This window comes from Diadema antillarum, unplaced genomic scaffold (assembly GCF_040938485.1).
Source record: "Diadema antillarum isolate AM-2024a unplaced genomic scaffold, OU_Dant_1.0 seq00000354_RagTag, whole genome shotgun sequence".
Lineage (NCBI taxonomy): Eukaryota > Metazoa > Echinodermata > Echinoidea > Diadematoida > Diadematidae > Diadema > Diadema antillarum.
In genome coordinates, this window is record NW_027271360.1 from 364987 (window position 1) to 389161 (window position 24175).

Below are 24175 nucleotides of genomic sequence, written 5' to 3' on the forward strand. Positions count from 1 at the left end.
AGTCCCAAAACTGCCGTTTGTAGCTATTTTTTTCGCTTGGAAATTAAGGGGGGGGCGCAACGGGCGCAACTGCTGGCATTTACTGGCAGCAACATCAGGATTTTTTTTGGGGGGGGGGACCCTCTGTTAATTGAAGGTATCTAGATATCTCCACCCACGGAACTTTTGCATTTTTTAAAACTGAAGTAACAGAAATGGTGCACACTTAGATGAAACATTTTAAAATATGTTAATCTAAAGTGTATTAAGTAGAAAGAACTGAACGGGGAGGGTATAGGAGGCATGGGGTAGGCCTAACCCCCTCTTACACGAGGGAGATTTTGTATTATTTTGCAGAATTAAAATTCAGCCATCTTTGGATGAAATATTTAGACAGTTTTCTATCAAAAAAGTAAGAACATTTCCACATCTCGGGAGGAGCAATATGATAATATGTTTGTCCCCAATACTTTTATGGGGTACCATCCCCCCCCCCCATCGACGCCTCTGCATACAATGAGGGAGCTTTTGTAAGTGAAAGGTCTGCTGCACGCTCTTTGATAAAATACTAGGAAATACGTCAATCTCAAAAGTGTTCAAAGTCTATCGAAAGGGATCCAGTAGCGGAGCTCTTGCATGCTTATGATTGCAATTCAACGATCTGGTGCATAGTTCTGGCGGTATTTGGACAATTTTCTACAAAGAAAGTTCGAGATTTGTCCTCATCTCGGGAATTGCTTGGGGGACAAATGATTTGTCTGCCCCAACACTTCCGCAGGGGTGGGGCAAATGCCTCTTTGCCCCCCCCCCCCCCTCCCCCAAGATAGATTCGACGCCCCTCATCATCCCTGGGTATGCCCATAGATGTATCAGAGTCATCATCGTTTCAGGAATGATTCAGGAAAATGGAGGGGGGTTCAATTATGGCGGTATGGTTTTTGTTATTGTTTGTTTGTTTTCATACATAATTTGCAGATGGTCCCGAGTTGCTCGCGTCATAGCATGTTTACATGTAAGCCTATGCTATTTGACGTTGTCAACGTCTGGACCATACCTTATGTCGATATTACTTTCTTCGCGAGCGAGCGAAGCGAGCGAGCGCTTGAGAAAATTATGTATACATTATCCTACAAGATGGAATACTGTTCAGCTCTGTTACCTCTCTGAAGGCGGGCGTACGAACGTCATGCAATAAAAATATGTCAAAATTGATAAAAGCACATTTCTGCTTCCTCCATTTTTTCCTCAAATTTCAGGGGGATGATTGTACAGGCCATCCCCCCCTCCTCCATTTCAGGGGGGGATATATCCCCCCATCCCCCCCACGATTTACGCCCATGTTATGAAGTTGATGTGAAATGATCGAGACAAAATGGAAAATAACATGTAATGTGTAATTGGAAATTGTACATCTCAGGGCTGATTTGCACAATGGATTTTACAGGTAGGGCCTATACAGTATGATGTACAAATGTAGTATGTGTGCTACACATAGAAATACCCTTTTATAATTGTACACTGTACTCTATGACCCCCCCCCCCACCCCCAAAAAAGAGAGAGAGAGAGAGATAAAAAGAAGAAAAATGAGAGAAGTAGTAGATTTTTTTTAAAAAAATTGACATGACTACCTGGTCAGGGGAATTTTTAGTTCCTAAACTAAGTACACAAGCAGGTATTCACAATGAATGGTACATAAAGCTATTCAAATTGAATTCTAGTATGAACGGTGACACGACATTTGCTCCTGCGACAATTGCTCCGGTCTTATTTTCTCTAAGGACTTAGGGTTAGGGTTAGGGTTGTGATAGGGTTTTAGGTTTAGTTTGATGTGAGAATTAGGATTAGGGTTAGGGTTACGTTTATGGGTTGAATTTACGTTTGGCTTAGCATGTAGATATATCATGGGAGTAATTGTCGCAGGAGCAAATGTCATGGAACCAGTATGAACATGTGTACAATGCCATACACTGTCTGGAGATGGCATACAGTACTGTACTGCACTGACTAGACCAAACCCCCCCCAAAAAAAAAAAAAACAAAACAAAAACAAAAACAAAAACAAAAACAAAAACAAACAAACAAACAAACAAAAAACAAACTAGAAATGTCGCTATGGTGACTGGTATGCCTCCGCCATTGTGCACGGTTCCCCTTTTAAGTACAATGTCTTCACAATGTGTGATGACAGTTTCACTTTGCAAAATATTAAAATGACAGGTTTGTCACAAATGTGTTGAATGTTCACTCTCCTTGAACTAGGTTTGCTATTGTCTCAGAGTGCAGGTACAAATTGTACATGTACAGTGTATCTGGGGATTTGATGATTTTTACTACGTGTAAGTGACTTTTGTCCGACCCTTTTATAAGTTTATGCACTGAGTAATTTTCAAGGTTAGGAAACATACACTAATTTCAGTATAAAATAGAAAAAATATTGCATCTTTGCATGGACTTCAACCCTTAACCTTTGACATTCTGGAAGGAAATTTCCCAGAGAATCTCCTTATCTAATAGTAATACATATTTAGTTTCAAGAAAAATCCTGCAATCATTGAATATATATGAAGGAAATAGTGAAATTTTCCCCGTGCTCACACTGGTCCCCGCGATGCAGGGAAAGTCCCATGCTGCGGGACTTTCTCCTCAAAACCATAATGTGAATGCTCGCTTGGACTTGTCCCCTCGTCCCCTCGAAGCAAGTTGGGTACGGGGACAAGATTTGGAGGGGAGAGTGAGAGGAGGGGAGAGCGCAATTGATAGCGTCCAGTTGTGGTCATCAAATGTGCGCATGCGGTATGCCTGGTTTCAAGTGGCAGAGCTCGCCCCAAGCCCCAATTGCCCCCACAGCGCGGAGACAGATGAGATAGCAGTGTGGACGGTTAGTCATAAAAAAGATAAGATATCTTGAAGCTGTCCCCTCGTTGCGGGGACTAATGTGAATGCGGGTTGGAGGGGGTTGACCTTGAACTTTGACCCCCCGACCTTGACACATGACCCTAAATTTCCTAATGAATCCTTGCAAGTCAGTACATACAAATGTACCAAGTTCCATGAAGATACCTTGAACCATTTGCGAGATATGGAAAAAAAGCTAATTTTAACATTTGCGCCTGACCTTTGACCTTTACCTCATGACATGAAACTCTCTCTGGAGAATCTTTATTCAGTAGTACATGTCTTCACTAAGTTTCAAGATAATACCTTCAGGCATTGTATAAATATGGGGGAAATAGCAAAATTATTAGCATTTGCCCTTGACCTTTTGACCTTTGACCTCTTGCCAATTCACTCAAAAACTGCTTACTTATTCATCCCATCATGTGTCATCCTTGGATCAAGTTTTGTGAAAGTTGCTTCATCAAGCCTTGAGTTATCGTGTAACGGATGCAATTTCATGATTAGACCTTGACCTTTGGCCTCTGGCCAATTGCACCCAAAATCTAAACAAGCAATTGCCCCATCATACTTCATAATATCTAAGGACAAGTCATCAACAACCTATGCTATGCAGATGACATTGCTTTGATAGCAAAAAGTGAAGAAGATCTCCAAACTCTTGCTGACAAGGTATACCTCAGCAGCTCCTCCTTAGGTCTGAAGATAAATATCAGGAAGACAGAGGTGCAGTATATCAGCAAAGAGCCCAAACAAATATATATCAGTATAGAAGGCAAAGAGTTGACACAAGTTGAAATTTCACCTACCTAGGTAGAATTATCAGTCAAGATGGATCCAACACTCCGGAAATCAAAAACTGGATTGGCAAAGCCATGTGGGCAGTCCAGAAACTTCACACCATATTGAGCTCAACAAATATTAAGTCATCAACAAAGACTGAATTATACAGGGTACTAATTCTCTCTATATTATTATATGGAGCAGCGACATGGACACTAAGGAAAGAAGATGAAAACCGACTGATGGCTTTTGGGATGACATGCCTGCGGGAAATATGTGGCGTAACACGAATGGATAGAATAAGGAACACCACGATAAGGAACCAATTAAATGCAACAGGAACGGTATCAAATAGAATCTCTCAAAGAAGATTACAATATCTTAGACATCTCAGCGGCAGATCCAGGAATTCTGTAAAGGGGGGCGTGACTAATATTTCTGGTGGCACTTCCGGGTTTCATTTCATTTTCTTCTTTTTATTTCTTTTGTTTTTCACAAAAAATAATGGGGGGGGTGTGCGCCGGTTGCGCCCCCCTCTGGATCCGCCACTGCATCTACGTAATACATATGCTGGTAACACGCCTTCCTAAATTAGCAATGGAGGGAAGAATCTCTGGTAAGAGACCACAAGGAAGACCACCCAAGAGATGGACACACTGTGTAAAAACAGACTGTAGGAGCAAAAACACATATTTATGCTCACTAGTAGAAACCTGGGGGCCCCCAGGTGGGGTGTGGTGCCCAATTGAAGGAATTGAGATTCTATCCCCTTAGGGATGCAACCTGCCAATTTTGGTGAAAATTTATCATAGAGTTTTCAAGAAGATGAAAATGTACAATTTGGGCCCCATGGGGGGCACTCCTGATTCCACCATGAAAACAAGAGACCCGCGGGTCTAGCGCTCACCTGAGTATCGCAAGTTCACCTTTCACGCAGTCACTAATCTAAATTATTCACAGCTCTACCAAAATTTGACCAGGCATTCTGAAGTAGAAGATGAAAATGTACAATAAGGGCCCAAATTTTTAAAGATTCCTTAATTTGGGGGATTGGGGGCCCCCTGGGGCCCTCTGGGTGGGGCATGGTGCCCATTTTGATAAATTGAGATCCTGACCCCCTAAGGATGCTACCTGCCAAGTTTGACGAAAATCTATCATGAGGTTTTCAGGAAGAAGATGACAATGTACGATTCAGGCCCCCATTTGGACCTTCCTAACCAACCCCCCACCCCCACCCCCCCCCCCACCCCTGCCCCCAAGAGGGGCACCCCTGGATCTCCTATGAACAAACTCGAAACTACAGTCATTAATGTACTCACTCATAGTATTATCTTAGCTGTATAACTTCTGATTCTAGAGAAAATTTTTAACGATTCCTTCATTTGGGGGGTTTGGGCCCCCCTGGGGGCCCCCTGGGTGGGACATGGTGCCCATTTTAACAAATTGAGATCCTAACCCCTTAGGGATGCTACCTGCCAAGTTTGGTGAAAATGGGTCATGGGGTTCTAAAAAAGAAGATAAAAATGTACAATTTAGGCCCCATTAGGACCCCTCCTCACCTCCCTCCCCTGGGTCCCAAGGGGGGCACCCCTGATTCTGCCATGTACAAACTTGAAACTGCAGTCATCAATGTACTAACTCATAGTATTAACTTAGCTCCATCACTTCTGGTTCTAGAGAAGAAGATTTTTAAAGATTCCTTAATTTTGGGGATTTGGGCCCCCTGGGGGTCCCCTGGGGGCCCCCTGGGTGGGGCATGGTGCCCATTTTAACAAATTGAGTTCCTAACCCCCTAGGGATGCTACCTGCCAAGTTTGGTGAAAATGGGTCATGGGGTTCTCAAGAAGAAGATGAAAATGTACAATTTAGGCCCCATTAGAACCCCTCCCCACCCCCCTCCCCTGGGTCCCAAGGGGGGCATCCCTGATTCTGCCATGAACAAACTTGAAACTACAGTCATCAATGAACTAACTCATAGTATTAACTTAGCTCTATCACTTCTGGTTCTAGAGAAGAAGATTTTTAAAGATTCCTTAAATTTGGGGGGTTTGGGCCCCCCTGGGGGCCCCCTGGGTGGGTCATGGTGCCCATTTTAACAAATTGAGTTCCTAACCCCCTAGGGATGCTACCTGCCAAGTTTGATGAAAATCGGTCTTGGGGTTTTCAAGAAGAAGATGAAAATGTAAAAAGTTTACGCACGACGCACGACGGACGACGGACGACGCACGACGGACGACGCACGACGCACGACGCACGACGCACGACGCACGACGCACGACGGACGCCGGACGAAGGGCGATCGCAATAGCTCACTTGAGCCTTTGGCTCAGGTGAGCTAAAAACTTGAAACTACAGTCATAAATGTACTAACTCACAATATTAACTTAGCACTATCACTTCTGGTTTACATAGAGGGGCAAGTCCAAGATAATGCGCGTGTTACGTATGGGACATTCAGAGACTTTTATGACCTGAAAAATAGTGTTAATAGCCTTTGATCATATTGAACTTTATCATCAATGGTGATTGATATCTAGAAGAAGTATGATCATGTAAAAAATGGAGAAAAATGACCCTGACAATTACATTCTAGAAGAGAAAATATGTGCCATTACGTATGGATCAGAAAAATTGTTTTTTGGAAAAATTTTTTCAACCTCAAAACACTCTAAAAGTATTTCATTCTAAAACTTGTAACTCACTGTGATGATAGTCACAACACTCAAGATTATCAGAGGTAAGTTTCAAGTCATGAGGCAAAAAGCACTAATTACAGGTTCTGATTAAAGACAGACATGACGTGTTACTTATGGGACAGTTACGTATGGGACACTTTGTCCCCCATTCGTTTATTGTGTGGAGAACCATGTTCATGGGTATTTTGCATAATTATTGAAGTAAAATCAGTTGAAACTACTCAAATACTGATCCAGATTGTCAAGAGAATCAATATTCCCCAAATATTTACCATCAATTCTTATGACCATCCCGAGTATACATGCCCTTTGTCTCCCATTCGTTTAGTGTGTGGAGAACCATGTTTATGGGTATTTTGCATAACTATTGAAATAGAATCAGTTGAAATTACTCAAATACTGATCCTGATTGTCAAGAGAATCAATATTCCCCAAATATTTACCATCATAATCATATTTAATCAAATTTTATGTTTTTATGACCAACCTGAGTATGCATGCCCTGTATTTTTATTAGGATACAACGTAGTTACTACTTAAAAATTGAATAGTAAAGTGTATACTTCCATTGATGAAGGGCAGTTTGCCACTCAGTTTCAATAAAAACAACTTGACACAAGAAATATAAATTTTAATAAATATGCAGTACCTGCTGCATGGAACCCCATTTATCGAGTAGATAAATGATGTCTGTCTAGCAATCGGGTTGTTGATTCGAGTCACACCTCAGTGCATGTATGTATACCCATGATTTTTGTCGTGGCTACTACTAAAAACTGAATAACTGAGATATCCAGAAAGGTGGTGTCAAAAGGTGGGTCACATTTTTCATTAGGACCACTTCGTTTTACTTTGTATTTGTTTTTTGTTTTGTTTTTATATCTCAGCCATTTAAAATTGGATCTTCATCAAATAAACATTGAATTTCTCTAGTCTTAGAATTGTATGTTCTTTAGTCATTCATATAAGTAGTTTCCAATCATCTTGTAAAATGTTGAAAACTGAATCCCCATTTCTATTCTATGAAAACTATACTATCCCTTTAATGCTGATTTTCATCGTGTATTTTGGCATCTCCCCCTCCCCCTTTCTGAAAATTGTTCAGTCAAGTACATGTATTGTTTCAAGTGTCTATAACTCAAAAGTAGCTGCAAAGTTTTGATGCTTTCTGCAGGATGATTGACGATTTGTGTACTGAGAGACCTTCCCTGCTAGCTACATGCATTCACATGCAATATGTATGAGGATGTCCCATATGTAACGCATTTGTCCCATTGATACATAACATTATTTAATTGCCTAATGAAAAATATTTCTTTTACTAGTTTTTCTTCTTTCTGTGTTATTTAGCTTCTTTAAACAATAAATTAGAACTTCCCAAAAGGTCATTCAAATAACCTTAAAGATTTCAGGAAAAACCTAAAAAAAGACCTCAATTTGTTACATATGGGACATCTCATGATAGGACACGAGCTAATTTGCATAATCATTTGCATAATCCTTAAATTTTCATACCAAGTTAAACTATTTGATGAACTTCTAATGTCCACATATTAATCAAATATAATTTGCTTTCCTTTAAATAAATATGAATTTTAATGAATGTCCCATATGTAACACTGTATTTCACATTTATGCAAATGAAGCCCTTGAAATTTGCATAAATTTACATAATATCACATTTTCCTCCCTGGAAATTGAAACTTCAACTCATAAGCTTCAAAATGATGCCAAACATGTCAATATTCAACAAAGATGAAATTTTGCCTTCTGAGGGGACCTTATCTTGGGCTTGCCCAGAGAAGGATTTTTTTTTTTTTTTAAGATTCCTTAATTGGGGATGGGGGGGGGGAGGGCATTGGGCCCATCTGGGGGTCCCCAGGAGGGCATGGTGCTCATCTGAAGAAGTTGAGGTCGATCCCCCTAGGGATGCTACCTGCCAAGTTTGGTGAAAATTCATCATAGGGTTTTCAAGAAGATGAATATACTGTAATGTACAATTTAGGCCCCATTAGGACCCCTCCTCACCCCTCTCCACTGGGTCCCATGGGGGGAACCCCTGATTCCGTCATGAAAAAACTTGAAACTACAATGTACATACCATGTGTACAGTCACCAATGTACCAACTCACAATATTAACTTAGCTCTATCACTTCTGGTTATAGATAAGGTTCTTTTTTTTTCTTTTTTTTTTTTTAGATTCCTTAATTGGGGGTGGGGATGGGTGGACCCGTCTGGGGAGCCCCCCAGGAGAGCATAGTGCCCATCTGAAGAAAATGAGGTCTATCCCCCAAGGGATGCTACCTGCCAAGTTTGGTGAAAATCGGTCATGGGATTCTCAAGAAGAAGATGAAAATGTAAAAAGTATATGGATGACAGATGACGGACAATGGACGATGGATGTCGCACGAAGAGCAATCGCAATAGCTCACTTGAGCCTCCAGCTCAGGTAAGCTATAAAAACTGGTCTCCCAGACGTTCCAAATCAAGCAGCAGTTGCTGTACTAAGTAAGGTGCACGCCCGTTACAATGAACACAGCTTAAATATAAATTTTGTTGTACTATTAAATGCCAAAATTTTAATTTCAAATTCACAGAGCCTCTACAGCAGCGTACATAGCTGAACGCTTCACATTTCAGTGTGTTTTTCAATAGAAATCGTTTTGCGTTTGCTCCTTGTGTCAAACACCATTTCAGAGGAGAACTTTTGTTATTATATGTTAATCTGTTTGTAATCAAACGAAGTTTGTTACTACAAGCATTTATGGCATCATTCTGGATGTTCATTAATCCGAAAATTAAACAAGGTTTTTATTATAAATTGTCTGGTATGTACAGTAATCACAGTTTGTAGAGAGCCTCCATAATGTGATGGCCAAATGCTTCCTCACCAACACAAGTCTTCCTGAAATGTGGTTTCCTAATGACAGGCTCCAATTTTCCGCACCAGGATTCAAAGGTGGATTTACTGACCCCGAAATTCTCTCTGAAGTCTTGAGCAGTAAATTCTTCATTCACTACTTGCTGCCAGAAATGACCCGAGTGGTACATTGTATCAAACACCTTGGTCTACGGTGCAAGTGAGTGTGATTGCAAACTTGAGCAGCAGGTTATTCCTTCTGCAGCGATTCTTCTCGAATCGCTGTCTCCTCATCTTCCTGTCAAAATTGAATTCTTCAAATTTAATCTTCCTCATCCATTTTTTTTTTTATTTGAAAGTTCGCTGTGTATAAAGACTGCGTAGCCCTGCCTTCGTTGTTCATTGCATCATGCAAATAGCCTGTGCCAGCAGCCACTACACTGTGACTCCAGCATGCCCATAAACGATTGTTTGTTTACACGCAGACCGCCACTATGACAAAATATTAGGTTTGAATTTAGCCTAGGCCGAGTCCGCCACTGTAAATGCACAGAATTGCAGGGCTGAGTACCGCAATTGAGGCCGGGTTTGGACCAGCCCTGCACTGTATATGGGGTCCTTCTAAAGGTCATGAGTCACATCACAGTATGTTTTCAGCATACATAGCAAATAGTGTGACAGTTGCACTGATTTGATATACGTCTCAGGGCTGCTGGAATGGGGGACTTCAGCTGACAAGAAAAAAAAATGTAGGAAGAGTTGAGGTACATGAAGAACTCCGGGCCCGGCGGGCAGTGGGTCATCACAGTGTACTGTACAGGTATATTATTCACTCTACAGTTGTAAATACATTTTGGAAGTACGATACTGTACCCTGTACTTAGTTTGGGTTAGTCTATTCTTTCAGACTTAGTTGCAGTAAACATTAACAGTTTATAGATGAGGGTTATTCTATTTGCAGTTAATGGCTATGGTGTTATAGTACTTGTATTGTATCACATGTAATAAGCTGTATTGCTGTGTGCTTGGGTCTACTAGGAATGTGATTACAAAAGCATACATGTACAAACTTAGGTCATATCATCATTAATCATATTAGGGTTCTGTCTTGTGGGAGAACAAAAGTCTGGTGTCACTAGAGGGTGATAGGGTTACAGAACTTTCTGAAAGAGTGAAGGTATATATATTTCTTTATCAGAATTTTGTGTATTTGTTAAACAATTAAATACAGTTATGGTTTTTATGGTTTGATCAATAAGTAACATCAGTTGTAATATTTGGTATATGATTACATGTATTGAAGTTCGTCAGTGTTGAAGAGGTGTTCTGTACATGATTGACTAAATTCATTTTGTGGAATATAAATAGGCCTACCTATAAAAAACACCTTATAGAGATCATTGAAACATAAAAGCATTTTGAGTTAAGCATGAGTGTATTATACAATTGTATATATGGTAAACACATGGAAAAAGGATCAGACATTTTATAGAACAGCATGATTAAGAGATACCCCACATTTTTTTTTTTAAATAAATATATGATGTACGGTATGCTATTGCTCTTTGTGATTTGTAGCATATTAGCGGAAGTCAACATCTGTCTTGAGTTTATCACATTGTATGCAGTTACAATTGCGAGCATTATGGTTGTATTCACATACATGTACATACAATAATTGTACATTGAGGATTAAGTAATTCAGATCATTTTGATGCCTGAATCATGACATTATGGATAGGGACTTGGGTAATACTGATGTTACAATGGTTGTTGGTTTTAATCACTGTTATTGTTGTTCATGATCTAGAGTTGTTTAATACAATTCAGTAGGGTTTATTGTGCACACACAATAGAATTCAGCTGGTGAGTCTATTGGTCTTGTAGTTGGAGCCCAAGCTAGTGAGAACAAAACCTCAGTTGGGTGAGTTAAGAGTCAGGATGGCCCAATTATTTTCACTATATATAGTGTATATCATCCATCCTCATCAAGAGATTTGGTATGTGCTTAGCTAATTTAAAGTGATAGTGCCATCAGTGAACATGTGTACGTATGTACATGTATGTCTGTAAGATAAAATATTGGATTTTGTGGTTAATCAATTAGTATGAGCTGTTTGGTATTCACATGATGTGAGGTTACACACTGAAGTTAGTTTTGTATTTAATACATGTAGGCCTGCATTATGTATACACATGTACCAGTATTAAAATGTGAAAATGAGGGATGAAGTTACAAGCAGATCAATATTGGTTTGTATGGTAATAAGATATATAATGGAATATCAATTTGCTATGGTCGGAAATTACTATTATTTTTTTTTTTACATTGCATTACATTGTTTTGAGGTTCATGAAGTTGGAGTTAATGAATTGATGGTTGAACATATGAATGAAGTCATATTTTAATTGCAAGTAAGATGCTATTACAATGTCATGTTATTCTCACTGGTGACATGCTTCCATGTTTCCATTGATGTTATTTCAAATGCAGTGAGTCAAATCATGACCATGTACAACTTGTACTAATTACATGTATGTTTTCTAATTCTACTTATGCAATGTTGTGTGTGTGTGTGTGTGTGTGTGTGTGTGTGTGTGTGTGTGTGGCTTTATCTTTCTACATGAGAGCACCAAGGCTGCCACCACAATAAAAGAACTCATCCCTTCAATCGAGTCTTCATTGTTCTCTTCTTCTTTCCGGACTGTGTAAACCAGACTACTACATTAACAAAACTTCAGGATGACGAACCTTATTTCATTTTCAGAAAAACAAACCCTCAGAACACTAAACATTATCTCACTTCCAAAATCATGAACTTGTGGGAATATAACAAACCTTATTTAATTTTCAGATTAATGAACTTCTGGAATAGCAAATCCCAGGTATAGCAAATATTTGGATTAGCGAGCCTGCAAAATAACGAGCCTAATTATAAGAATTAACAAACCTTCGTAGTATAAAAATTAAGCTTTGGAATCAAACTATAATGCAGGTCCTGTGGACTTGATCATTAATGGGAAAAGTAGTAAGACTGTCGTGCCATGATTGACATGGTCCTTTCTGGACTCTGTAATATTTTGTTTTAATACAATTAGAATTCTACAAACAAAAACATTTCTTATCCATCAGGTTTCCCCACTTTGCATTGGGCATACTCGTGAAATAGGACCAACCACTGCCTGTCTGTACTATTGCTATGGTGGCTTTCCCCAATCGTGAATTCAGCCCCACTGTGTGGCGTTCAACAGCACAAACGCACAGTGGTGGTGCTTTCTTCCACAGTATAATATTCATGAATGCGCCCCCACAAAACAACGTTTACACATGACTGCAATGTAGTGGTTGATTTCCGTGGCGTAGCATATTATTTCTTCCTTCCTTCTTTCCCTTTTATCCCTTTGTTCTTTTTCTTTCTGTCTTTTAATGTCCCTCGATTAATTAAACGATAAATAGAACAGATCTATGATAAAAGTTTACCACACTAACTTTAACTCTATCCCTAATTACCTCCACCAAGGAAAGAGGTTATGTTTTCATCACCATTGGTTTGTTTGTGTGCAAAATAACTCAAAAAATTGGGAACTGATTGGGATGAAACTTGCAGAAAAGGTTGAGCATGACACAAGGAACAGATGATTAAATTTTATTGATCAGGAAATTTTTATGGATTTTTTTGAAGGATTTTCGATATTTTGGTAGGTAGGGTCAATAAACTTGGGAGTTCAAGCTGCACATTTTTTAGGTTTTCATGTGCACACTAAAGTGCGCGCTCTATAGTCCGGGAGCCAGCGGGGGTCAGCCTAGCTGAAAAGGTTACCAATTTTTATGTGTATAGCAATTTAGTACATATGCCCCTGAGTATGGAAATGCACGTCTGGCTGGTCATCGGTGGTGGGTGTGGCCAGGAGGGCAAAAAAAAGGACCCCTCAAAATTAGGCTAGCCTACAAGTAATAGCTGGAAAAGTAACCCCATGAAAACAACTGGAACTTGTTCGTTACACTTACAGCATGGTTCGATACTAACTTTTTTGTTTGGTGGCCCGATGGGGCCACCAAAATCCTAAATTTCAAATTTTTGGTGGCCCGAGAGAAAAATTTGGTGTCCAAAAAAACCCAATAAAAAACATTAAAAGTCCTTTTTTATGAGTCAAATATTTAAGATTTATGATAGTAAGAATTAGAAGTTGGACATATCTACTCATAAATAAACTTCAACAAACTTGCAACACTCACTCTCAGGCATTCATTCAGTCCTTTTCATCCATCCTTTGAACAAATTTAACTGCTAATTTCCGGCGCAAAAAGTTACGAATTTATTGACATACTTTTCAAGAAATTTTGGTGGCCCGAGGCGGGCCACCAAATTTGCCCTTTTTAAAAATTTGGTGGCCCGACTTTCATTTTTGGTGGCCCCGGGCCACCGGGCCACCGTTAGTGTCGAGCCCTGCTTACAGGATAAATGAATGACCATTGCCAGACGTTTTAAGTGGTGGGGGGTAGCCGCCAGACGCTCTTAAAGGCCCAACTCCAGCTAGGCTAGCCTAGCTGAAAAAGTAACCTCATGAAAACCACTGGAACTTGTTCGTTACACTTACAGGATAAATGAATGACCATTGCCAGACGTTTTAAGTGGTGGGGGGTAGCCGCCAGACGCCCTTAAAGACCCAAATTTTTCCAGCTAGGCTAGCCTAGCTGAAAAGGTAACCTCATGAAACCCACTGGAACTTGTTCGTTACACTTACAGGATAAATGAATGACCATTGCCAGACGTTTTAAGTGGTGGGGGGTAGCCGTCAGACGCCCTTAAAGACCCAAATTTTTCCAGCTAGGCTAGCCTAGCTGAAAAAGTAACCTAATGTAACCCACTGGAACTTGTTCTTTACACTTACAGGATAAATGAATGACCATTGCCAGACGTTTTAAGTGGTGGGGGGTAGCCGCCAGACGCCCTTAAAGACCAAACTTTTTCCAGCTAGGCTTGCCTATAGCTGAACAAGTAACCTTGTGAAAACCACTGGAACTTGTTCTTTACACTTACAGGATATATGCATGACCGTTGCCAGACGTTTTAAATGGTGGTGGTGGTGGGGGGGGGGGGGGGATAGCCGCCAGACGCCCTCATAGACCCAATTTTACCAGCTAGACTAGCCTATATATAGCTGGAAAAATAACCTCCTGAAACCCACTGGAACTTGTTCTTTTGATACACTCAAAGGATAATTGAATGATTGTTGCCAGACAATAGCTGCCAGACGCCCCAAAGACCAACCTCTTACCAGCTAGGCTAGCCTAGCTGAAAATTAGGAAAGTAACCCCATGAAACCCACTGGAACTTGTTCTTACACTTACAGAATAAATGCATGACCGTTGCCAGATGCTTTAAGTGGTGGGGCATAGCCCCCAGACACTCTCAAAGACCCAATTTTACCAGCTATAAGGTTCACATATTTCAGAAATGATAGCAGTGTAATTCCATAACAATACCGCTTGCTTGCGAGTTCACCTGTCCATAATCTATGCATGCCTTATTCTTTTGTTCTGCTTCCTTGAGCCCCAACTCATGCATTCTTATGGTGCTCTCCCATGTCATCATCCTTGTTCATTGCAATTTGTTCTATTTTTTGAAAATATTCTTATTCTTCATCCCAATTATCACAAATTCTGAAACTCTGTCCTCAGTATAACTAATTCATAGTTGTACAAATGTAAAAATCTGAGAATCACCCGGAGGTCTCCTTTAATGGGAGAGTTTCTTGAGCGCACAGGGAAACATGCTTTGGAATTTCAATCTAGGGCAAGTGTTGAGACGAAATACTGTAGAAATATGAGAATATACAGTGTTGTGGTTTTGGTAGAAGAAATAGGGTATCTGTATTTGTCCTCAGTGATAACCAAAAAACTTATTTGGAAAGAATAATAGACATCAAAAAAGAATTGCCCAATCAAACATGTCGGGATTTTTCTCAAACATCAGTGTTCTCATTTTCTTTGCAGTGTAAAACAAAAATAAACAAAAACAAAAAACAAAAAAACAGGGCCGGGTACAGTATCCGGATGGAAATTGGTGGGATGGGCGTAAACCAGCGGGTATTATAACATACTGACGTGAAAAGAAAAAAAACCAAGACCAAAAACTACTTTCTTTCTGTGCCCTGGGGAGAAATATTCATCAATTGCATTTTGGAAATGTTGAAAATCACAACTTTTGATGAAATTGTGTCCTACAGTATCTCTTCTTATAATAGAAGGCTTTTTTTAAATAATTAAGTTTCTTTCCTCTATGACCATGATAAAACAAACCTCTGATGTGTAAAACAAAAGACCATCAAAACTTGGCAAATGAACTCTTTGGACATTAGCAAAAGGGAATACATTAACAGTTTTTGCAAACACTTTATACAATTGTCTAATACTCCATCAAGCTCATAAAAAATACAATTCTACTGCAACAAGAAATCCATTCAGTAAGACTCATCCTCGGTGTACACAGCTTAAAATGCCAACTTTTTAAAAATAATGCCCCAGCTCTTAAATTTACTTTAAAAAGGGGAAGTAAAGCTCAACACCTTTGGCCTATGACTTTTTAGGTACCGTATCACCTTACGGTTGAGGAGATGGGTAAAGAAAAATTATAAACAAAATGAAACTTATAGGAACATGCTTCACATGACCTCACCGTTTTCTTCTCTTAAGAAACGAAATCTGAAAATTGTTCAAGAGTGTTTTTGAACATAGTACATTGCAAAAAGCAGAAAAAATGTGTGTTTTTAAGAAACATAACTAACAACAACAAGGAATTCCTGTCATAGTATTGCACGTTTTTGGTTTGGAGGGTTTTGGATGCTAATATTTCAAGACAAGTTTATGCCCCGGCACTTCAATGAACTTAAATTTAAAGTAATGATCAACCTCTCTTGCCAATAAACTCAACATTTGCTGTTCTTCAGTAAAGCATATGACAGAAACATATGACAAACATGTCTAAAATTCATATGAATAAGCTCACAGCAACAACAAAAATATTATGTTATCTATAAACTAATACTGCATGTACTTAGTTTCGAGGGATTAAGATACAAAATGTTATGACAAAAGCCCTTACGTGGCTACCAGCAATTAAACATCCTTCAACTTCTTTAGCAAATGAGCTCATGTGTATCATCTTCTTGTTGAGAAGACGAAGATGAGTAATGATAAAATAACCAAACTATCAACTTTCCTTTACATGTTTTACATGAAATCATTATTGCCTTCTCGTAACGAAATTGAAAAAACCAGAACATCTGAAATTGTTCAAAATCTCTTCTTGATAACGATGAAAGCAAAGGACACTTAGTGTTTGTAACCACTATGACACGTGTCTACAGATCTGTCATGCTCATAAGAAATGTAACTCACAGGAATATAATTTTATACAGTAAGTACTTGGTTTGGAGGACATTTAGCTATGCCAACTTTTCAAGAATAATACAACAGCACTGACATTAACTGATGAAAAAAAGGAATGCTCAGCTTCTTTATCCAATTAGCTCATAGGTAATTCCTTGTAGTTGAAAAAAAAAACGAGTACACATAAAAATATACACTTCCCGTAACATGTATCACAGGTCATGATCTCCACATTTGCTCCTCTTAACTTAGAAGAAATAAATATATATTCAAATTTGTTTTAAATGACCTTTAAACAATATGAAGAAAAAATTATGTGTCTGCAAAGGCTTGACACGTGTCTAATACTGGGTCACGCTCATATTAAACGTAGCTCACAGGAACAAGGAATTCACGTGTGTATGAAATAATACTGCAGAGAGGGTGCAAAGTTGAACCCTTTATTGAGGGTGCGAAAATGTTCCCTTGGGTACATCTTTCCACCCACACTAAGTGGTGCTAGATTGCACCTCTTCTAGAGGGTGCATCTTTCCACCCACACTAAGTGGTGCTAAGTTGCACCTTTCTTGAGGGTGCGATCTTGCACCCTTTACCTTTCGGCGCACCTTTGCACCCCGTGTAGCCTTTACATCTTGGTGCAACTTTACATCCTTTTGTGAGGGTGCAAAGAAACACCCAAAGTTCCAAGATTGTGCCTTGTTTTGAGGGTGCAATCTTGGAACTTTGGGTGCTACTTTGTACCCGCAAGAAAGGGTGAAAGTTACACCCTCGGGAGCAACTTTTCCCCCTTGAAAAAGGCGCAACCTCGTACCTTTAGGTGCAACTTTATGCCCGAAGGATGCAAGAATGTACCCTCTCTTGAGGGTGCAATCTTGTGCCTTATTGGTATGATGTTGCACCTATGTGGTGCTTATTTACTCCATGACTGCTGCAAAATTGCTCCTTTAAAGGAGCAAGTCAGTGTCACTGCCTGCTCCTTTATAGGGGCAATATTGCCCATCATCTCAAGGTGCAACTTAGCATCACATAATCGGGTACGATTTAGTTCCTTAACTACTCTAAACCTTGAATAGTGCGAACTGATGTAAGCCTATTTGCTCAGTATATAACTTATGTTGTTGTTGCACTCTGCAAAGTAAATAGGATTAGTGTAACTTGGATCTTGTGAATCATGAAATGTGTGTGCGTGTGAAATTTGTGAGTTGTGAAAATGTTAATGTAAAAGTTAACTTAGTTGTGTTTACTTTGAATAATATACTGAAACCAAAAATTTACCCAAATGAGTCTGTACCTTTTCAATAAGGTGAGCACTATATCTATCAAACAGTTAACCTTCTCGGCAAGAGTATACATCTGCATGAAGGAAGAGGTGAAAATATGATATGCAGTTGTCTGGATACATTTTATTCAAAACGTTCTTGAATGCGTACTTATTCACATAATCTATAAGAATAACATATGCTTCTTACCAGTACTCAAAGCCTCTAAAACAAGAGCATGCTTCTTACACTTCTAAAGTATACATCATATCTTAAAAACAAAATGTAAGAGGATTAAGAAGCTGTTTGTATGCATTCAAACGAATCCATATTTCTATCTAAAATCTAAAACGTGTCTTGTAAAAGGGGAATTCGTTTTATAATGACGATGCCAATTGTCTTAAAGTCCTTATCACGACATGTCTTGGAGTTCACGCTTATTGCAAACATGAAATTCTTGGCACGTAGATTACAACTATGGTTTAAAGAGTTAACTGAGATACGCATACCGTATACGGGCATTTCGATGAAAACATTTAAATACAAGGTACTGTACATAATATGAAAATCAAACTTGATACCAGCCCTTATCGGCAACCAATAGAGACTATGGAGGACTGCAGTTATAATTGTGTTCAGATATTGTATTGGGTGATACACGCATGCCGACTGATTTGGGATCAATTCGAGTCCCTCGAGCTGAGATTCCGGAACTGCACTGAGCAAACCATCATTATGCATAACAAAGTGACTGAGAATAATGCATGCACCAGTTTCTGTTTCGTTGTTCTATACACAGAAAGTTGTTTCGTTTTCCAATCCTGTGCAGGCACACAGAGATTTACAGAATTCAATCATCTTTGGCTATACGGTATAACGCCATGGTCGCGTGCAAAATGAATGCAGCTTATCTAACTTTAGTTACTGAATAGGGGACTACTGTATATTCAATTTATACATTATCAATCGGATGATAGAACCTGTCAAAGAGTAAATTGCGGATATCATATACCATTGTCAAATTCACTTTCTGTTCTATACATAGTATCAATGGAATGTTATGAACCACTTCAGCATTACCAATCATTATCATAATTATTTCCCTGAAACGGCTGCATTTGAATGAGCGGGAAGAGTTTCTCATCATACATAGCAAGAGTCGTGACTACAAAACTAAATACATGTATTATACAAGGTTTTAGGACACTTTGAATCATGCCCCCCCCCCCCAAAAAAAAAAAAAAAACCTAACAACTTAGTGAAATGTTGTACAATGTATGCCCTACTTCTATTAACCTAGATGATCTTTGACCTTTGAATACATGGCCCGCATTTTTTCAACGAATAGGCATTTGGATGCAACGTAGGTATTATAATATTATAAAACTAAAAAGAAAAAATGTTTTAGGAAAATACATTTAACCACTTCAGAAATAATTATGGAACAAATAGCAAAATATTGACACGTTCACTTCTTCCGTAATGACATGACAGAAAACTTTCCTCACCGAATCGTTCTGCCGTAATTCATGAGCAAGTCGTGGATATAATAGTTCGATTAAAAGTATACATTGATTCATTGCAAAAGCATCTAATGAAAAGTATGCTTCAGAACTACATCATTGTCATTTATTCTATAACACTAATAATATAGAGCTATTGGTCCGCCATATTGCCTAACAGGTCGTTGTCCTCCTATCACTATACCACGTTTGTTTAGCAAATAAGGCACAGAATTTAATTTTGCACTTGTTGCCGAAGACTCTAATCTTCTTTACCGCTATTCTCAGATATGTATGCTGGTGCTGTATGAATTAGAAATGGAAGCTTACAAATATTCACCATCTAACAAGGCAAAAGCGAAGTGATATGTCTCGTCCAAGTATCGACTTTGTGATTACAGAGATTTTCAAATGGCATAGGCCTAGTTCATTGACTTTTTGACTGTTGACGTAGTCGGACTTCACCAATATCAACACTTGACAGCAATCATTAGATGATCTGAGGAGTGAATTTGGTGGTCATATAGCTCAAAAGTGTGGAAAGTTATTGAAAGAACACCAGAATACTACGTCGACAGTGTTTATCAGGTGAGATACAAACATAGAACAAGTTCCAGTGGGTTTCAGGAGGTTACTCTTCCAGCCAGGGCTATAGTCTAGCTGGTAAAATTGGGTCTTTGAGGGCATCTGGTGGCTCCCCCCCCCCCCCCCACTTCTTAAAACGTCTGGCAACGCGGCCATGCATATTATCCTGTAAGTGTAAATAACAAGTTCCAGTGGGTTTCATTAGGTTATATTTTCAGCTAGGCTAGCCTAGCTGGAAAAAGTTGGGTCTTTAAGGGCGTCTGGCGGCTACCCCCCACCACTTAAAACGTCTGGCAATGGTCATGCATTTATCCTGTAAGTGTAACGAACAAGTTCCAGTAGGTTTCATTAGGTTACTTTTTCAGCTAGGCTAGCCTAGCTGGAAAAAGTTGGGTCTTTGAGGGCATCTGGCGGCTACCCCCCACCACTTAAAACGTCTGGCAATGGTCATTCATTTATCCTGTAAGTGTAACGAACAAGTTCCAGTGGGTTTCATGAGGTTACTTTTTCAGCTAGGCTAGCCTAGCTGGAGTTGGGCCTTTAAGAGCGTCTGGCAGCTACCCCCCACCACTTAAAACGTCTGGCAATGGTCATAGTGTAACAAACAAGTTCCAGTTGTTTTCATGGGGTTACTTTTCCAGCTAGGCTAGCCTAATTTTGAGGGGTCCTTTTTTTGGCCCTCCTGGCCACACCCACCACTGATGACCAGCCAGACGTGCATTTCCATACTTAGGGGCATAGATGTACTAAATTGCTATATAAATACATAAAAATTGGTAACCTTTTCAGCTAGGCTGACCCCCGCTGGCTCCCGGACTACTAGTTTCTGCTCGGGCAAGGCACACCGCCCAGCTGAGGGTTTATGAAGTAACAAAGGCTTCTACAACGTATATTGGGAAATTGGGTGATTTTTCAGCATGCACACAGATTACGCACGTATGGGTGGAAATCACTGATCTCTATGTAAGAGCAAGATCATTGGTGGAAAGTAACGTTATGGGTCTTAGCTGCTTGGCAGATCCAAGAGGTCTGAGCTCTCAGAGTGCTTTTCTAGTTAAAGGGATGCAGTCCTCACAAAATTTAAAAAAAAATATGTTGTTGTTGGTACCTCCAATGAACTACTTTCATCAAAAACAAACTTTCAAATCACCAAATAAGCTCGTACATTTTGGTTAAAAAAGTGTGACTCTGCAAATGAGCAAGTCTTGGCGGAGAGTCATACGTCATCGATGCACAACTCTTTCCAGCGATGTTCAGCTCGTCATCCCAAGTTTTTATTTATAAATACATGTTTACTATTTATTTTCATATTAATTGTATACAAGCTTGAAATATTTTGTTTGAAATAATAAAACAACATATTGTCACATTTTATGAAAAAATGAGATACAGTTGAACCTCTCTTATCCGGCCTCCCTTTATCCGGATCTCTCTATTATACGGACGAAATCTCGCCGTAATTTTTTTTTTTTAATAATTACGGGAGGAAAGGGGGATTCCCAACTCCTTGAGAACTCCTACACAAACACACATGAATTACATATACTTGATACGTTTCTTCATAATTATTTAGGTAAATCATCCCAAGAATTTATAAAAGAAAATGATTTCATTCTTGCAAACACGAACCCCTATTTTGGGGTCTGTTACTGAGTGTAACAATGAAAAGGTTGCAGTATACACATTACTACATGTGGTACTACAATGGGCTACATCAGTACATGTGTATATGTATATGTACATGTATAAAGCATTGAGTCTCCCGTATCCGGCCAAATCCCTTATCCGGATGAGCCCCGGTCCCGACTTGTCCGGATACAAGAGGTTCAACTGTATGATCATTTTGAACACTTAAATTGGTTTTCTGAGGCACGGCTGTCAACTTGAGAGTAGGGCATCAATGACGTTGCACCTTTTGGCAGGCTCTTACACGATCGCTTGCAGGAATTATTTTTTTAAAATCGCGTACGGAGACAATTTTTGATGTCCACGCGTATAAATTGGTGAAAGGTTATATTTTTTACTCTTCTTAATTATCAGTACAGTGAAAATCTCAGGACTGCTTCCCTAAGGATAAGTTCACCTTCATAAACATAAGGATTGAGAAAATGTAGCAATATTAGTATAACACATCATTGAAAGTTTGAGCAGAATTGGACAATCCGTTCAAAAGTTATGAATTTTTGAAGTTTTTGTGTTGTAACCGCTGGATGAGAAGACTACTGCAATGTACGATGTCACAGGTGTACAACAATATTATTAGGCAAATATAAAGAGAATTTCACAAAATCTCACCTTTTGAAAAAAGCACACATTCCCTTGACTCATTACCGACATATGTTATGGGTATTATTATTCCCCCTGCCTTTAGTAAGAGGCAAGTCAAATGCTCTTTTGTTGTGTGAAAAAAGTGAAAATATGACAAATTTTCTTTACATTTTCTTTATTCTGTTGTACTCATATGACATCACAAGTTGTGTAGTAGTCTCCTCGCCCAGCAGTTCCAACACAAAAATTTCAAAAATTCATAACTTTTGCATCGATTGTCCAATTTTCCTCATTTTCACTGATGTGTTCTACTAATAATATTGCTGCATTCTCTCAATCCTTATGTTTATGAAGGTGAACTTGTCCTTTAAACCTAATGCAACCTTGCTTGCTCTTATGCACAAATTGCACGCGTAATGCGGGGGGACCTATTTCACGCGCACTGCGGTGGAACCCATTTCACGATTTTACCCCATTTTGTCTTGAAATCAATTTTTTCTCAATATATCATGCACCATGCATCATCTTGCCTGGAACTGTTTAAACACACACAAACATACACACACACACACACAGGTTAAAGGGAACATAAACCCAAAGAGCAATGTGGATTGAGTGAAAGCAGCAACATTAGTAGAACATATCAGTGAAAGTTTGAGGAAAATTGGACAATTGATGCAAAAATTATGAATTTTTAAAGTTTGTATTTGGTGTTGGAACCACTGGATGAGGAGACTACTAGAGGTGAGGACGTATGAGTGGACAGCAATATAATGAAAATACCGGTAATAACGGTATAAAAGAAAATTCAACAAAAATTCTTTTTTCATGAAAAATTACAAATTCCATCAACTTGATACTGATATTTAAAACTATAGCAATGGGGATAATTGCTACCCTTAAAGGGTAGGAATTATCCCCATTGCTTTCTGAAAGTGGTTAGTCAAGTGCTCTTTCATAATGCTAAAAAAGTGAAATTTGATGAATTTTCTTTGTAATTATTTTCTTTGTCGTCTTATCCTCTCCTAAGTCATAACCTCTCTAACATTACATAGTCTCCATATCCAGCTGTTCCAACACCAAAATGTTAAAAATGTTAAAAATAACTTTTGCATCAATTGTCCAATTTTCCTCAAACTTTCACTGGTTTGTTCTACTAATATTGCTGCTTTCACTCAATCCACATTGCTATTTGGGTTTACGTTCCCTTTAATTACCTCTCCACCATGGCCATCATATATCCCATAAAATTTTTCAGTTAATCCATCCCTTTCTCCAGTGGCGTAGTCAAAACGGTCTTCCATTCCAGGCCTCCTGCCTTGTATGGCATACACTGCTACATTATCTTTCCTTAATTCCCAGTGTTCAACTTCGTCATTATCTTCCCATGGTTCCCTAAAATATCTCAAATTGCCATTTCCCGTTGATCTTGCATTTGATGAACCGCCCTTGCTTCCTCCAGGTAACCGCGTAAACACAGGCGGCCCAGGCCCGGTGTCCGTGTGCATGAGAGTCCGTCTGAACACAGAACGAAGTATGTGGTCCCTGTGGAAGACGTAGCCGTAGAGAAACAACAGCGCGAAGACCAATGCAAGCGTTTCGTATTTGAGCAATGTTCCACGCACAAAGCGACTGATTAATGCTAGAAGAGTCATTTCGAAATCTATCACATCACTTCATTAGGCTACGGAGCGTCATAAAATTGTCTCACAAGTACAGATGATATTCATAATACTGACCACTGGCATTTTCTCTTCGCCATGCGCCACATATATGGAGGCGTTATACATGTACTATAGTACAATGTACTCGTACGTAGCGTGAGTGCAAGTACATTGATGTACCGTACCCGAAGCCCGGAGGCGCGGCCGGCCGCGGACGGATCGTACGCACGGTGTCTGTATGGCTACCAATAGTAGAGCGGTTAAGCCCTCAAAATCACGTGAATTGTGC

At 39.3% G+C, this 24175-nt stretch overlaps 1 protein-coding gene across 1 annotated transcript in view; it reads right to left on the bottom strand.

The window, feature by feature from the left end:
• LOC139731053 (protein phosphatase 1L-like) overlaps positions 1 to 23879 on the bottom strand; it is a 51971-nt gene extending 28092 nt beyond the window's left edge. The window contains exon 1 of the mRNA XM_071641930.1: positions 23440 to 23879. Coding sequence (XP_071498031.1) covers positions 23440 to 23877 — 438 coding nt within the window. The 5' untranslated portion in view covers positions 23878 to 23879. The remainder of the gene's footprint in view (positions 1 to 23439) is intronic.
• Between the last annotated feature and the right edge of the window lie 296 nt (positions 23880 to 24175).